Genomic DNA, 17605 nt, shown 5'->3' on the forward strand with positions numbered 1-17605 from the left:
AGGAATCACAATGTATCCTCCTATCTCTTCCCCTCCCACTCTGTGTGTGTGTGCGCGAGTGTGTGTGCGTGAGTATGTGTGTGTGGAGATGGGAATCTCACTCTGTAGCCCTAGAATTCCTCCCCTCCTTTCCTTAGCCTCCCAAATGCTGGAATTACTGGAGTGTGCCACCACACCCCTCTATTTTCTTAGTTTTTATTTGATTTGTTAATTTTTTTAAGAAAAGAAAAACAAAACCAAATGGAATCCTCTTATTTCCTGGAGAGAGACATTCCTGGATGTCCTTTTTGACCATGTGGCCTAATGTATTTATTGCTACTAACCCATAGACATGTAAGTGTAAATAACGACTTTCCTTTTCTTTGTCCACAGGAAGACTATGATCGTCTGAGGCCTTTATCTTACCCCATGACTGACGTCTTCCTCATATGCTTCTCTGTGGTAAATCCAGCCTCATTTCAAAACGTGAAAGAGGAGTGGGTCCCGGAACTGAAGGAATATGCACCAAATGTCCCCTTCTTACTAATAGGAACTCAGGTGGGTCCGCTTTGATTTTATTCATTTAAGAAGAAGCTCTCCAGCTAGTTTTGGGGGGTTGATCTCAGACAAAAGACCCTATGATTTAGCAAATGATTTAGCTTAATAAGTTTCAGGTGATAATTCCTCTCATTTTTACATAAAACTAATTCCCCAAAATTATATTAGTATCTTTAAAAATCTTGTTTCGCTTATTTTTTTAATATGTGGAGATTGAATGGGACTGTATGCACTGGTTTCTTTTAAATACATATTATTATAGGACATTATTGATCTTTCTTAATTAGATTGATCTCCGAGATGACCCCAAAACTCTAGCAAGACTGAATGACATGAAGGAAAAACCTGTCTGTGTGGAACAAGGGCAGAAGCTAGCAAAAGAGGTAATGAGACCCTGCTGGATTTCTCCCTGCCGGATTTCACACGCGTGTGAAGTAACATCGTTGTTTCCCAGGCACTGCCGGGTCCTCTCTCCCACTACCTCCCTTATCTCGGCACTGACACCATGAGGGACGCCTGTTTCCATGACGAGGGGGCATGGGGGGCTCTTAACTGTCAAGGAGACTTGCCTGAGATTTGGCGGTAAAAAAATGGCGGAGCTGGCCTTCCGGGCTACAGGTCTGTTTGCCTCTGCCATGCTTGCAACTGTGGTGCCTTTAAAGCCAGAAGCAGGTGCTGAGGCTTCACACCTTTCTTAATTATTGAAACATTTGTACTGTGCCAAAGTAGGCTCGGCTTTCGGTTACGACGCCTGCAGGTGCATCTGGAGTGACATTAGGTGACAGTTTAAATCTGTGGCTAAAGAGAAAATTATGGCTAGATTTCTAGAATACCTTTTAACTCATATTTTCCCTTATCCCAAAGCTAGATGTTTGTTTGTTTGTTTGTTTGTTTTCAAGTCAGGGTTTCTCTGTGTAGCCATGCCTATCCTGGAACTCGCTCTATAAACCAGGCTGGCCTCAAACCTCAGAGATCTGCCTGCCTCTGCCTCCCAAGTACTAGGATTAAAGGCATGTGCTACCGCTGCCAGGCCCAAAGCCAGGTTCTTTTCCTCTCCATCTGACTGTAAGATCATTGGAGTCTTCTAATTCTTCTTCCTCTTCCTCCCTCCTCTCCTCCACTGGCTTTAATAGTATTTTTTGTGTAAATACTATACCTAATAAGATCTTTTAAAATATACTATTGGGAGATAGAAAGAAGCAAGAGAACTTTCTGGAGGATAGCTTTTCCCAAAGTAAAGAGAAAGGATATCACCAACAAATCACTTCAGAAATTCCTTGCGTTTGATTTTATAATCTTGGGGAAAGAAGGAATTTCTAAATGCATAAAGGCAAAAGTTATAAATGCAGATAAGTTGACTGCATAAATACTGCTACCATATCGGATTCCAGAAATAAAAGCCAGGTTGATTTGTAGGGCATTAACATCTTAGTATGCAGGAACCCCTTGCATAAAATGGGTCCATCAGAAGAGGACATATAACCCAGCAGAAAAGTGGGCCAAGAGCATCCACCTAGTCACCAGGTCTGAAGAAGTGGACATGAGCTTCCACTCCAAGAAGAATGAATAGAAATTGTGCATCCTTACTTTCCAGGTGACAGTACTACAACACATTAAGTTCCTACCCTGCTCTTACGGAGATAACTTTTTTTTTTTTGAGGGAGAGAAACCAACTCTAGTAGCGAGCATAGAGCTAGAGTGCCAGAAGGTAATATGTAGTCTGAAGAGAACAGTAAGGGGCAGAGCAGCCAGGCCATCCTGAGAAACTGACTCGAGCATGATTAACGTCTACACAGGGACTAATCACATCTGTGCTCTTCCCACCTCTGCCTTCTTTACTGTGTCTTGGATATGCCAGCTGCCTCCCACACTGGTCTCTGGGTTTTGGCTCCTCGGGTTCCTCACTGTTCAACCTTCTCAGCTGAGGAGAAGGCTTCCCTGACGACCACCATCCTGGCATTTCCCTCTGCAGCTCTGTCTCGCCACACAGCAGGATCCCTTAGTCACTGACATGTCCTCAGCACCGAAGCACTTGCTTAATGTGTAGCGAGGATCTAACATTTGATGAATGAATTTTTCATAGAGAAATCTGGAAGGCCATACACTAGTATTTCAGCCACTGTCTCTCTCTGGGTATTGTGAATATGGCTAATGAGGTTCTTTTGCATGGCTGTATTTTATAACTTCCTGAATAATGTGTTGTTACTGAGTTGGATAAAACTGTTTTATATAATTGTGGCTTTTTTTTTTTCTCCTTCCCAGATAGGCGCATGCTGCTATGTGGAATGTTCAGCTTTGACCCAGAAGGGTTTGAAGACTGTTTTTGACGAGGCTATCATAGCCATTTTAACTCCAAAGAAACACGCAGTTAAAAAAAGAATAGGATCAAGATGTATAAACTGTTGCTTGATTACGTGAGAAAAGTCTGTAGTGGCCAAGGAAACTGTCCATTTCTCCCAGAAAGCATTGGAAATGCTACAGCAATGTCCTGACCTCTTACAATGAAGCAGTTTAACCTGAGCGGGGAGGGAACCTGTCCTCAGCATCCTCCAGAGTTCACTGAGAATGTTTCTTAAAGGTCTAAGCGGCAGCAAACAGCATCTGAAGCCACAATCTACTCTAAATACTTTATTTCAACTAGAAGGTACAATCTCTCAGGGGTTTCATAGTTAAAAAGCTACAATCACATCATGTTGAAACGACATTGAAAAAACAACAGTGCTGTAAATGGAACTGCTTGGCTTTGACCAGACACATTTCTGCACAGCCCTTATGGAATCTGCACAAAGAAATATCTCCTCCCCTTTCTCCTCTTAATTGTTCTTGTATGTAAGTTGCTTTCTATTCCAGTATATCCAGAGTGGTGAGCTCACGAGGCCAGCCACGTAGCCAAAGGTCGCTCCAAGTGTACAGGAGATGGGCCACACCTGAGGGAAGAATTATGAGATCAAAACCAACCAATGTTTCATTGTTCCTTGAGCACAAATTAAGTGTAACATAAACATTTCTATAGTGAAGCTTAATGTGCTTTCTTAAAGAATGCCAAAAGTTTAGTAGATCATAACTGCATTTACCATGAACACTAAAAATGTACACATTTTAGTTAATGTGCACTAAAAGGTAACAAGGCTTCTGGCAACTGTAGATTTAGTTTGATGTTCCCCAAACTGCATGAAATACATGCTAAAGTACAAATTTAAAAGTTAGGCCATAGTTTGCCATAATCCTGAACTCAGTTTAGCTTTCTGAATGAGTTGGTCATTTTTCTAATTCCCACTTTGGCTGTGTACATCAAATGAAACAAGAAGTGAGTAGACTGACTGAACCTTGGGAACTTTTCAATTGTGTCAGAGGAAAGACACAGAATCTAAGCATGTTACGTGCAATGTGTGGGTACTCTGCTTCCATGAGCTGCAGGTACTGCAGCCGCAGAGGGTGCAGCCCACGGCTTATGCACACACCTAGAGTGTAGGGCAAGCAGAACACTACAGGCTTCCCGAGATGGTTTCCCCAGTCATGCTTCACTTCATTAAACCAGAACTAAATAATGGTGATTTAGTTTATGCCACAGACAGGGTATGTGGGTCCCAAAGTAAAAAGCCCTGTATAAAAAAAATCTCGGAAGCAAACTTTGTTTCTTTTGTAAAGCTTATTTGGTGTACTAGAGCCATCTCTAACCCTTCTCTGAGGACTAGGCCACCAGAGTGTACTGGAGGCAAACCACCTTGATAACCGGCCGGTACCATGTGGCTCTCTTCCTCAGTCTGCTGTGGATCTGCCTTATTCTAAACGCCATGCAACCGACAGTCGTGGTAGGCAAAGCTTCCATGCGAACCACTCACGCAGTTGGGAAGCATAATTAACCCATAGAGCGTTGCTGGCCTTTCTTAGGTTTCAATTTGCTGTTGCTTCAACTACGACTTCCTTGTCTTGAGCGAGCTTCTGTTATCTTCCAGGATTTGTGCTTACAGCTTCGTCTATTGCACAGATTGGGTAATGGAACACTAAACATTGATACTTGAAAATGACAGCCTTAAATGTTCACACCAGTCACAAATCTCAATGTACTGTCTTGCATGTGAGCTTCGTAGGAGTTTTTGAAGTATAAGCACCACACTCCCCACTTGGTAGTGGACAGTCTACTGGACAAGAGCTTTCTCTTGGAAGTGGATGTTGGATGTCTTTTTCTCCAAGCTGTGGTGGTTCACATTAAGCATTATGGCCTTATGTATGCTCAAATGGGATTTCTGTAACTTCCCCATTCAGTTTTGGTCTGTTTTTAGAGAGAATTGGAAGAACCTGTATAATGAGTTACCATGCTAGCTAAGCTGTTACTCCAATATGAAGGAATCCTGATAGTAAAGTATTCTTCATTTCCAAGTCGCCTTTGGAGATTTGATGGGTTTGGGTTTTGGCTTTTCTCTTTTTCCTTAAAATCTACGCTTGTGAAACCTTGGACACTTGGTGTATTAGGCAGTGGAGTTAAAGTCAAGAACGTTCCTGCTCCAAGAGAAGTGGATCAAGAATCTGGAAAATGCACTGGTGTCGCCTTGGTTTCCTCATGTTCTGACCATGGAACCATCTCCAGTGTCCTCCCATTCATGAGCTCTTTCCACTCTCCTGACTCACAGCAGGCATGTTGGCCATCTCCCTCATCACTCTCCTGACTCACAGCAAGCATGTTGGCCATCTCCCTCATCACTCTCCTGACTCACAGCAGACATGATGGCCATCTCACTCTTCACTCTCCTGACTCACAGCAGACATGTTGGCCATCTCCCTCATCACTCTCCTGACTCACAGCAGGCATGTTGGCCATCTCACTCTCCTGACTCACAGCAGACATGTTGGCCATCTCCCTCATCACTCTCCTGACTCACAGCAGACATGTTGGCCATCTCCCTCATCACTCTCCTGACTCACAGCAGACATGCTGGCCATCTCACTCTTCACTCTCCTGACTCACAGCAGGCATGTTGGCCATCTCACTCTCCTGACTCACAGCAGGCATGTTGGCCATCTCACTCTTCACTCTCCTGACTCACAGCAGGCATGTTGGCCATCTCACTCTTCACTCTCCTGACTCACAGCAGGCATGTTGGCCATCTCACTCTCCTGACTCACAGCAGACATGTTGGCCATCTCCCTCTTCACTCTCCTGACTCACAGCAGACATGTTGGCCATCTCACTCTTCACTCTCCTGACTCACAGCAGGCATGTTGGCCATCTCACTCTCCCGACTCACAGCAGGCATGATGGCTATCTCACTCTTCACTCTCCTGACTCACAGCAGACATGTTGGCCATCTCACTCTTCACTCTCCTGACTCACAGCAGGCATGTTGGCCATTACATTTGCAGCTTTACCCTCTCCAGATGGTAAGAATCATGTATATAGAATTCTCGAATTCTAAGCCGACGATTGTATCATCTGAACCTGAGGTGCCTTAGGTACTCTATTTACCTTGATGGGGTTTGGAGTTTCCCATTGCTTGTTAAGAGCTCTTTGTGTTGATTAGTTAGTATTTCTTTTTGCAAAATCTTCTCTGCCACTTTAACCAAAAAACCAAAGATTTGTTTTCTATTCATGAGCAGATTATAGAGAAACTGCCTTATTTTCAGAAGCGTATCTTCATTAAAGGCTTAGGTTGCAACAGAAATTCAGACTAATCTCTGGAAAAACTCTTTCAAACTAGTGAAATACCGGGGAAAGAAAATACTTTTCAAAACTATTTTATTAACATGAATTGTGCTAGTGAATGCACTGCTTCAAATAAGGTCATGTACGAAAGACTGAGAAGAAATTAGAACTGATCGGTGTTTGCACAGAAAATGTGTTCTAAAGTCCTTGAACGTTTTTAGGGGAATCTGGAAATCTAGTAGAACTTCGCTAATGTGTGCCCTTACTCTATCCTCACAGGTACATTGTAGCTTACTTGTGATGAATTATCATATTTCCAATAAGTACAGCTTGAGTTTGTGCTATTTGTTATGAATTATCTTAGTTACTTTAGACACTGCTTCCATTTGAGTTTTAATTATTGGTTTTAAATACCAAATTAAATACTGGTTTGTTGGTTGTTGCTTTTTCAATGATTGTTACTTCAACAGCGTCCCTTTCCTAACGTATGGGGTCATAAATAAAATAAAATGCACAGTTACTATTTATGGAAAGCACTCAACTTCTTCCCTTAGTAGTTTTTATTTAGTCCCCTTCCCTCTGCTTTGAGACTGCTCACCTCTGTCAATGCGTGAGCACCTGCACCCCCCAAAAAGCTCTGTCAGTCAGAGTGAGGAAAGAGTAGCAATCCCTGGGGCTCCCAGCCAAATTCTGATTTCGGGTACCAAAATCTGTTTTAATCACTCTGTGACTTCAGTGTGGTTCATTGTTCTCAAACACACACACACACACACACACACACACACACACACACACACACACACACTTGCACACATCCTTTAGACGGTTGCCATATTTCACTTCTGAAGAGTATGAAAAATGAAATAAATGTGGGTTTAAAACTTTTTCTCCTATAAGGGGTTAAGGCTTGGAACACTCAGCAATTCACTGTTATGTAAAAACTCAACTCAAGACATCCATGCTATCAGCAAAATAAAATGTCCCAACTTTTCACATGGTTCCCTAGTGACGGTCAAGGTTTTGTGCCTACAAGAGGGCTGGTGTGACTCTCCTGCGACACACGAGTCCTTAACTGCTAATATTTTCCCCTCAGTGGCTTCTTGTGGCTTTCTTACAATTGCTTCAAAATATATAAAACCACAGCACAGCACAGAATTCATCCAACTTGTCCAATCAGCCTGGTTTGATTATATTTTAATAATGAGATCTTAAGTTTTCCATTTAAAACTATTTCCATTTCACAGAGACATTTAACATTCTTTATGATACAATAATATTTTGTCACTGTATATCTGTAGTACCTATGACCTGTTTCAGCTGCAGAGATATAAATATTTCTCCAAATTATGATCATCTGAGGTTGCTATATATAATTACTTGGTTTTATGTAAGGAAAATAGGAAATTGAGAATACAGACATTCATATTAAGGAAGTCATTCATAGGGTTTGCCACCAAAGTGACAATCATTTTATGGAGTTTCTTTTATTTTCAAATGTTTCTTAACACTCACTAAATGGAAGAAACATCTCACGTTACATAACAACACAATGCAATGCCAGTAGATAAAATCAGTACGGTTCTCTCTCAAAGGGAAAACCGATTTGAGAGATGAGCGGCCCTGCGGGCGGACCGCCAACATCCTAGTTATGCACAGGGCACCTGCCTCGCTCCAGCACTCGGGAGGCCGAGGAAGAGGATGGTTAATTTGAAGACACCTAGGATGCTGTTAGGGTGACCATGCTGTAATCAGTCACCATATCCAGAAGCAACTTGGGGAAGAAAGAAAGGGGTTATTTGGCTTACACTTCCACATCTCTATTCATCATCTAAAAAAGTCAGGACAGGAACTCAAACAGGGCAGGAGCTGATCTAGAGACCGTGGAGGCACACTGCTTACTGGCTTGCTCAGCCTGCTTTCTTAGAGAACCCAGGACCACCAGCCCAGGAATAGCACCACCCAGCATGGGCTGGACCATCACTAATTAAGAAAATGCCCTACAGGCTTGCCCCATCTAATGGAAGTGTTTTCTCCACTGAGGTTCCCTCCTCACAGATGACTCTAACTTGTGTCAAGCTGACGTAAAACCAGCTAGCACAGTTGCAAAGCAAGACTGTATTTCCCAAATCCACCCTGGGCTGGTGGTGCCTGCCTGTGACCTTGTATTTCAGAGGCTGGCACGATGGCTAACAAAGGAGGGTCACCATGAGTTTGAGGCCAGCCTGGGCTACAAGGCAAGATACTGTCTCAACAAGAGAGGCCCCCCAAAAAACAAACAAAACCCTCAAACAATCCCCCCCCCCAAAAAAAATAAAAATGCCTTGCTTTTAGGGAACCGTTATGTTCCTTCCTATAAATCAAGTGATTGTGGGTTTTTTCTCTTTATCACTTAAACCCCCCGCAAAACGTGTTTCCTTAAAGTAATAAGAAAAAAAAAAAAGATTTTTATATTATCTTGCGTAGAATTTAGGCAAATGAAATCGTAATAAGGTTTTCTTTTTCAGAAATAATTTCATCTTCATAAGCAAAAAAGCTCTATCAAAATATATAACTAAACTGTGTGTGTGTGTGTGTGTGTGTGTGTGTGTGTGTGTGTGTGTGTGTGACGTCAAATAAAAACTGTTTGAAAGACCGCTGTGGGCTGGGCAGAAGGCTCGGCAGGGAAGAGAAGCGGCTGCTCTTGCAGAGGACCTGAGTATGGGTCCCAGCACCACATGGAGACTCACAACCATTCTAACTTCAGTCCTGGGCTCCAACACCCACTTCTGTCCTCTGTGGACACACAGCACATCCATGCAGACCAAACACGTAAAATAAGTAATCGAACAAAATACAACAATATAAAAAATGCGATAATTAGAAAGAACTATTTATGTCTTAGGAAAGGAAATGGTCCAACACATCTCTACAGTGTTAAGTATTTCTCGACAGTGATTAAGAACACTGATTTTGGTATTAGACAGACAGGATTTGAATCTTGGCTTTAGATTTACTAAACGTGGCCTTGGCAAGTCATCGAGCCGCTGTGTGCTTAGTCTCTGTGTTTGGTATACACCCTGGTACCTGCAGGTGCTCACACATACAGCAATAATAAATATCAATGTAAAAAACTGGACGATTCTTTTTCACCAGGATAGAAGATACTTATGAAACATTCATTTTCTAAAAATCACAAATATCACAAATTCTTGCATAATTTGAAACTAGAAATCATAGGATTATAACTAAATTGGTTATTGCAAAATGCTAGAGTAGAGATAAACAAAGATCGCTGATTTGAATGAGTGAGGACTTAAGTGATTTTAGGTTAATTGGTATCTCCCTTACTGAAGGAGTATACTGTATTAAAGTAAGCTGTTAATGGATAGTTTAACATTTACACATTTCAAGACTGGGAAAGTAAGACTTACAGAAGATGGTTCAGGGTTAAAGATGTGCTCTTTGCTCACTGTAAGCTGTGCTGACAGGACTGAAGCAGGGTTTTCATGAGAGACGGGACTGGCCAGGATAACTTAGGTGCATGCGTGCATGTGTTCAGGAGTGTTGACTGTCCCTTTTGACAGAGCCCTGGCCAGGATTTAGCACTCCACAAGTAACTTCCTGACTATGTGTCTTTGTAGGAGGGAGGTCAGAGGAAATGCAGGTCCGTCTCCATTTACATTAGCAAACTAGAGCCGTGAGCTGGATTCATTTGTGTTCCTACACCAGACTGTAGCATTTGCGTTAGGAGTAGCCAGCACAACACACTCAAGACCAGATTCAAAGGAAATGTAACTCATCATTGGAAGGCAGTAGGTTAGCAGGCCCCATCAGATGAATTCTAAAAGTGATTCAAATGAAAATTTGTTCAGGACAATAAACCCACGAAAAAGTAGCTTGTGAGAGATGCAGACCTGGCTTGCCCGGGTTTTACGAACTTCCTTTATGTCTGAAGAGAGAGGTAGTAACCCTTCCTCTGCAGATTCATCAGTTTCTCCCTATTTACTCTGATGGCACCCACATCTGGAGGCTCATACACATCTGTACCTCCAGCTGAGGGAACCAGTGTCCCTTCTGGACTCCATGGGCACACACGTGCACAGATACACACAAACGCATAAATAAGTCTTCAGAACAAGTAAGTGGAACGAGACAGAGAATGATAGGACATGACACCTGTCACCTTCCTATAATCACATGCTACACATGTGCACGCACTCAAGAAAAAGCATGAGATCTTCAGACACAAAGGCATTGTAAATTAGCTTTAAATATGCTCCTATGAATGTATTAAATTTTGGTCTAAAAATACAGACATCACCAGAGTGATACCGACATTTAGAAGAAACAATGTGGGAAAGGAAAGCAATTTAATACTTCAGCTATTCTAAAGAGAACACAGCTACGGTTTTAGAGAAAGAAAGAAACAAACACTGTGTTTCAGTCTCCAGCAGTGAAGAGGATCATGGTGTAGGTGGAGCTTTTGTTTGTATCCTAAATCTTCCTTTTGCCAGTCAAAGACAGTGAACACAGTGTGTACTCTTCCCTCCCACATTTTGCCTTTGTGGTGGTTAAGAACAGAAATGATATTTACCTTGCATTACAGTTGCCATGATTACATTATCTTTGGCACAGCACCAAGACCCATGCCTGGTACATAGAGACCTACAAGTGACGCATGTTCTATTCATGTCTGAAATGTCACACCGAATTGAACATGATATGACATTCAAGTAAATGAATAAACTGGTTTAACAACTACCAAAGGATCAAAAGGAAATCAACTCACTTAAGGACTACTAGCAGAAAGAACAAGACAGAAAAGAGACGATGAGAACTCAGTATAAATAACGAAGCTTGCATCTGTGTGTGCTCAAAGCACTGTCAGCAAAGCACGTTTCACAGGTCACAGCAGCATGGCAGGCAGCCTCCTAACCTGCTTTCTGTAACCAACCTTCTTTTGCTGGCTTCTACGCAGTGGGGTCTTTCTTCAACTACACTTTCCCTACCTATCGCTACTAAAATCATTGAAGGCTCACTCACATTAAGTTGAAAATAAATTTTCAATGGCATTCATTTTCAATGGGCCTTCCCTATCACTTACTAAAGAATCCATTTGAAAACTACAAGTATGCTTGAGATTTCTCATTATAGAACGCAATCAATGCCTGGCCACAGAAACATTCTACAAAATCAAATTTGAATTCAAAGTAGAGAAAATGGCATTAAAACACGACAGGTTTTGTTGGCTCTGTGTGTTCGTACATGTGTGTTTTTAAAGAAACCAAACGTTCCTGTTTCTCCAAAATATGAACAAAACATAACCCAGAGATGCTTGCTTTGAACATAATTTAAACGTATCAAGTGTGTGTTGGGCTACAAGGAACAAAGAACTAAACTCTCTTTTTAATATCATGCTGTGTTTTAGACAGTAGTTTATACAGTAGCATCATCTCATGAAGTTTTGCTGTAGCAAAATCTCCACATTTAGGAAATGCCGTTATCCCCTGTCTGCTTTACTGCTGCTCTGGCAGATTCTGTCAACATCATGAGCCAGTGAGGTCTTGTCTGTACAGTCTGACTTACTGGAAAACAACAAGAGCACCACAAAAACTTTGTTTGCTGAAAAGGAAAGTGGAGAGGCAAAACAAAACCTCACCGCTTCTCTAGTTTATTAGAAAACAACTAAAAAGAGGCAAGTGGGAAACTGACTAAAAGCTTCTGAGACATGTCAGTTTTGTTCTTCCGCCATTAGAACGCATCACACTTTAAAAGGATTACAGCGAATAAGCCAGCCATTGACTTGCAATACTCTAAAAACCAACAATGAAATTCAACAGCCAGTGTATTCCAGCTGAATGAAATGTTTTCAATAATGAAGACTAATGACTTGGAACATATTCAAATTAGCTAACTAGAAAGTGTGTTTTAAAAGTCCCTAATTCAGAAGCTGGCTCAGTGGGTAAAACGCTAGTCACAGAAGAACAGGAAATCTGATCCCCAGAACTCACATCAAGCTGGATATGGCAGCCCACGCAGCTGTAACTCCAGGAGATGGAGATCTCTGGGAGCCAGCCAGCCAGCTAGCCTGGGGTATGCCATGACAATGAGGCCTCATCACCGGACTTCTATATGTACAGTAGTACATGTGTGATTACGAACACGCACAAAGATTAAAAAGTCAATTCTGTCAGTACATGGGATGTGGTGAAAGGAGGATCAGGTGTTCGAGGCCAGCCTTGGCAAGTCTGGGCTACAGAGTGAAAGCCTGTCTCAAAGCCACACCTCCCAGTGTCATAGGTTAAGGGAAAACTACAATAATTTAAAAAAAAATTTGATGTTAATTTGAATCTAGCTCATTCTTTATTGTAAGTAAGTGCAGAGGGGGAAAATTAGTAGCAAAAACCCTGACTAATCTAAAAATGGACAACTGAACGGTGAATAATGTCTTCTAAGCAAACCCAAACACATGCTTTAATCAGCACATCTACTTTCCACAATTTGGCTTCTATTTCTGTAATCTTGCAGGGAAGTTCTAAACGTGTAAGATCAAACTTTTATACACTAAAGTAGGTAATGTACATACAAACTGACATTTTGCCACCTCGTTCAAGTTGATGTCCCACTGTGCTTTAGTTTTATTAATATTCTATTTTTGGATTTAATTATATTAACTGAAAGTCATGAATCTAGTAGTCTGAAACAATTCATGTGCCTTCTTCAATAAGTTTGTCCTCCAAACTTTAAGTCACTACCACTCTTCAGTTGAAGAAGCGAAGTATGGATGATTGACGAGATGCCAGGCGATCACCAACATGGGGAGAAGCAGGCTTCGCTTCATGAGCACTAAAATCTCCACAAGGACATCAGTACTACCATATTCTCCAGCCTTCTCGAGACTTCTACAGTATACAATCCATCAGCATAGCAAGAAGCAGGCTTTGCTTCATGAGCACTAAAACCTCTACAAGGACATCAGTACTACCATATTCTCCAACCTTCTCGAGACTTCTACCGTATAACAATCAATCAACATGGGGAGGGCAGCTCACCAGAATTATTGAATGTGAAAGAAAAACTCAACTGTCCAAGAGAGAGAACATCTAAGTGAAGGCACAAAAATGGACCTAAAAATAGGCAGTTATGACCAACAGAAAATTCAGGTCCTATAAGTGAGGCATGTATGAAAAATATAACTCCAACCATTTGTTACCTAGGAATTTACCCTACAAATTAGGCAAATGCAGACATTTGCTTAAGTATGACAATAATAAAATTAATTAATTAATTAAAATTAATTTCCATTAACCAGTTAATGGAAAACAATCTAAATGCCCATTCATTAAAAACTAATATATTGCAAAGTGGTGGTGGTACATACCTTTAATCCCAGAACTCAGGAGGCAGAGGCAGACGGATCTCTATGAGTTTGAGGCCAGCCTGGTCTACAGAGTAAGTTCAAGGACAGTCAGGGCTACAAAGAACAACCCTGTTTTGAAAAAAAAAAAAAAAAAAAGAAAAAAGAAAAAAAAAAAAACCTGATATGTTATTTTAAGAAAATAAAAATCCAGTTATATAATTCTTCACTAACATGTGGTAACACCATAATATAAAGTTTAGAGGGGAAGCAGATTAAAAAGAACATGTACATTAATGAGCAGTATGCATGGAGAGAGCTTCAAGTTACCATCAGAATACAAATGGCTGTTTTCCCTCAGTGGATAGGGAGAAAAAGCTAATTTTAATTTTAACTTTCTATAAAAATTATTAATACAGCTTAAATTTAAAAGGCAAATATATTTTCTCTTGGGACCAGAAAATACTCTCTTCATGTTGGAAAAAATGTACATTTACTTTTAATACCATTGTTCTTTTTAGGAGAAATTATCTTAGGAAAAATTCTTGATGCTATAGATTCAAAAGTGTCTATCAAAGCAGTGTTTATTATAATTTATAACACCGACAATAAGCTAAATGATCAACAGTAAGTTTATTGTTTTATAAAATAACTATATAATAAAGTAGCATAGTATAAAACAATGAAAAATTAGTGAAACAAGATCTTGGGGACAAAAAAAGGAAAGGTTTGATGTCATAGTGATGTGTTTGTGTGTCAAGTTGACAAAGTATGTCATGTCCTGGTTAATCTTAATTCTCAACGTGACGAAGCCTAGAGTCATCTGAGAAGAAAAGCCTCAGCTTGTACTGGGACTTCTCAGCTTGTACTGGCCTATGGGCATGTCTTTGGGGCTCTCTTGACTATTAACTGATGCAGGAGGGCCTATCCACTGTGGGTGGCACCATCCCATAAGCTGACTAAGCATGAACCTGGGAACAAGCAAGCCAGCAAGCAGTGTTCCTCATGGTTTTTGTTTCAAGTTCTTGCCATGAGCTCCTCTCCTGGCCTCCCTCAATGACGGACTGTAACCGGAAGTGTGAGCCAAATAAATATTTCCCTCCCCTAAGTTGCTTTCCGTCAGTGTTTTATCACAGCAACAGAAAATACTAGAACATGGTGACATACCTGTAATTCTGATACTAGGGAAGGAAAGGTATGAGGATCAGGAATTCAAGGCCAGCATGGACTACATAAGATCCTGTCTCAAAACAACTATATTTTAAAATTAAGATAATGGTGCTTGGTGTGGTGACTCATATCTGTAATCCTACTAATCATGAAGCAGGAACAAAAGGATCATAAGTTTCAGGCCAGCCTGGATAACAGAACAAGTTCAAAGTCAACCTAAGCTATACAATGAGACCTTGTCTCAAAGCACCAAGAGGTGGAGATATGGCTCAGTAGTATCCCATGTACTAACAAGCTTCCTCTCAGATCACTTGCCTTTATTTTTAAAACTACTTGGGAGCTTGCAGGACATCTCGGTGTGTAGACCCAACAAGCTGTTTGATTCCTAGACTCACCTGGTGGAAGGTGAGACCCTCTCCTGAGTCCTACTCATGCACTCCAGCACGCATGCACCCACAGACATATGTGCACGTGAGATAAAGAAAAATGTAACAAAGCTTGCTTTAGAAATGACTTTGCTATATGCTTTGTGATATAGTTCAAAGTAAGTATTCAATGTAGCAATCAGTGTAGTTAAGAAAATATAATCTAAGATCAGAAGTGTAATAATTAAAAAAGAAAGAGGAAAAAAATAAAAGCCTCCTGTATGTATTGGCAAAATAAGCTTTTAAAAGTTTCAGAGCAGAGACTGGGGAGGGGCTGCTCTGCAAGATGAGGTCCTGAGTTTGGATCACCAGCACCCATGTGAAAAGCCAGGCAAGGTGGCATACATCTGTAATCTCAGTACAGGAAGCAGAAGACAGGAGGATCCCAGGGTCTCGATGGCTAGCCAGCCTAGCCAATCAGTAATCTCCAGGCTCTGTGAGAGACCCTGTCTCAAAAACTGAGGTGAGGAGGAACAGAAGATGGCACTGGATGCCAACCTCTGGCCTCCACACATGATAAATGCATAAGCACATGCATCTGTATACATATAAGCACATACATGTATGCAACACATATACACAGTTTAAAAAGAAACATTCTCCTGTGCATATAGAAAAAACAGAGCTGTACATGTAGAATGTAGAATGGTAGGTCCAGGCCAACATGAATGCCTATGGCACTGGATCAGCTCCCAGTGAGCAGCCACCTAGATTGCGCTGCGTTCCCTATTTTACTGAACAACCAAATACCTTGCGTCAGGTACCAGCTCTTCCCATCAGCTTTTCTACCGCTGTGCCAGCATGCATTTTGCTAGTTTCAAGTCTTTAAAACCAACCTGCCATGGTCTTTCCCAATCCAGTGGAATAGGAAATGCTCCAAGCCATGCTCCTATAAAGCTAGAAATTGTAGTGATCTGAAGACTATTCTCCCAAATGGATGTAACTCTGCAAGACACAATACACAAGTTGTTGGCAATTTATATTATAATAGCTAGAAAATCACACAAGCACTAGCACAAATCGATGCTACACATGTTTTTCATTCACTTAACGTTATCAACTACAGTTGACCTAGGATGTCATGTATGTGCACTTGAGAGACAAACAATACAGAAGATCACTGGAGTAACAACTAAGTCCTCTTATCACACCTCCTGAGTCCTTTCCCCACAGACGACTGCCATTTTCAAATTATGATATACCTCTCCAGAAAGACTCTGCAGGTCCAGATATGACACAATTTTATCTTAAAGTATATACACATATCTACATAAACGAAATGTGTGTAAGTATGTATATTCCCAAATAAGATTTAACTACATCATGCTATAAGCCCAGTTTAGCTTTGTTTTCTGCAGGAACAGCTATAATAGTAATTCATTATACAGATGTAGAATGGTTTTCTCGACTCATCTTCTTCATGCCATATTTCAATCAATATGACTTCATCTATCTGACAAGGAACAGAGAAGAAGAACTTCAAAGGATCCCATGATAGTGGACATGGTGGCACACACCTATAAACCTAGTGCTCAGGGCAAGACGGTGCTCAAGAAGTGACTTCAAAGCCAGAATGGACTATGTAGTGGGATCCTGTCTTAAAACAAACAAATAATAATAATAAAAAAACCCACAGTGCTTTTTGCCTACTATTCCTATATTAGGGTAAAGGGAAGGACAGAACTCTTGCTCCTCTCATAGTTCAGGTCTTGATTTCAGCCTTATAATGTGACTACTTAAGTCATTCTTATGCATGACTATATGGCTATATAACTAGGACATGTAAGAGCATGTGTCTAGTTACAGTAAAGGCCTCAGCAATGCAGTAAGTGGGGTCGAAGATTTGATTGTTTTCAATGCATGGTGGAGTTAATTGAAGTTAATAAAAAGTAACAGCAGCATTTTCATAGAAGCCCTCCAATTATTGCACACAAAATGTACAATAGTGAATTACAGACAGTCAAATGTCTGCCATAAACTAACTCTGTCCACCTGACAGTCCCACACCCAGAAGAGTCTTGTTTCTGTTAAAACTTGGGGTTGAGAGGAAGTGGTAGACAATCACCATGTATTCAAATTTGTATTATTGCTGGGCCTTACTGCTCTGGATTTGAAGCAATACTTGTAAATGCTAGCCAGTTTCAACTAGCACCCAGGAGAAGGGAAAACTTCCTATTTTGAAGAGGAAATAAACTGGCTGAGTTAAATATAAAAAGAGACTTGCACTGTCCAGGTAACTTCTCAAAGGTAAGTTTTGACTGGGTTTGTGGCTGACAAGTGTTGACATTAACACACAGCTCATCTACACCACAACACAGAGTGCAATGTGCTGGAGACGGGAAGTGAGTGTGGGAGAGACTCGGAGCAGACTTTACTGTGCTGGAGATAAACTTACTCTTCTGCTTTCCCAGAAGAGGAAGCAGGTCATCAAGGCTTGAAGGAATAAGCAGTGAGACCTTAAGCTAGGAAAATGCACTGGGTAAGCGGACACATGTG

At 41.0% G+C, this 17605-nt stretch overlaps 2 protein-coding genes across 5 annotated transcripts in view; one reads left to right on the forward strand and one right to left on the reverse strand.

Annotated features, from left to right (window-relative positions):
* Rhoq (ras homolog family member Q) overlaps positions 1 to 6719 on the forward strand; it is a 38831-nt gene extending 32112 nt beyond the window's left edge. The window contains exons 3-5 of the mRNA XM_006986492.4: positions 373 to 537; positions 825 to 920; positions 2800 to 6719. Coding sequence (XP_006986554.1) covers positions 373 to 537; positions 825 to 920; positions 2800 to 2955 — 417 coding nt within the window. The 3' untranslated portion in view covers positions 2956 to 6719. The remainder of the gene's footprint in view (positions 1 to 372; positions 538 to 824; positions 921 to 2799) is intronic.
* The window catches only part of Pigf (phosphatidylinositol glycan anchor biosynthesis class F), a 29030-nt gene continuing 14575 nt past the window's right edge, over positions 3151 to 17605 (reverse strand). For 3 of the 4 annotated variants that reach the window (XM_006986493.4, XM_042266890.2, XM_076559091.1), the window contains 2 exons: positions 15946 to 16054; positions 3151 to 3464 (listed from right to left, as the gene is read on the reverse strand). In XM_006986493.4, coding sequence (XP_006986555.1) covers positions 3351 to 3464; positions 15946 to 16054 — 223 coding nt within the window. In that variant the 3' untranslated portion in view covers positions 3151 to 3350. The remainder of the gene's footprint in view (positions 3465 to 15945; positions 16055 to 17605) is intronic. The other variant, XM_076559090.1, reaches the window with a different exon arrangement.

The sequence above is a fragment of the Peromyscus maniculatus genome, chromosome 22, assembly GCF_049852395.1.
Source record: "Peromyscus maniculatus bairdii isolate BWxNUB_F1_BW_parent chromosome 22, HU_Pman_BW_mat_3.1, whole genome shotgun sequence".
Lineage (NCBI taxonomy): Eukaryota > Metazoa > Chordata > Mammalia > Rodentia > Cricetidae > Peromyscus > Peromyscus maniculatus.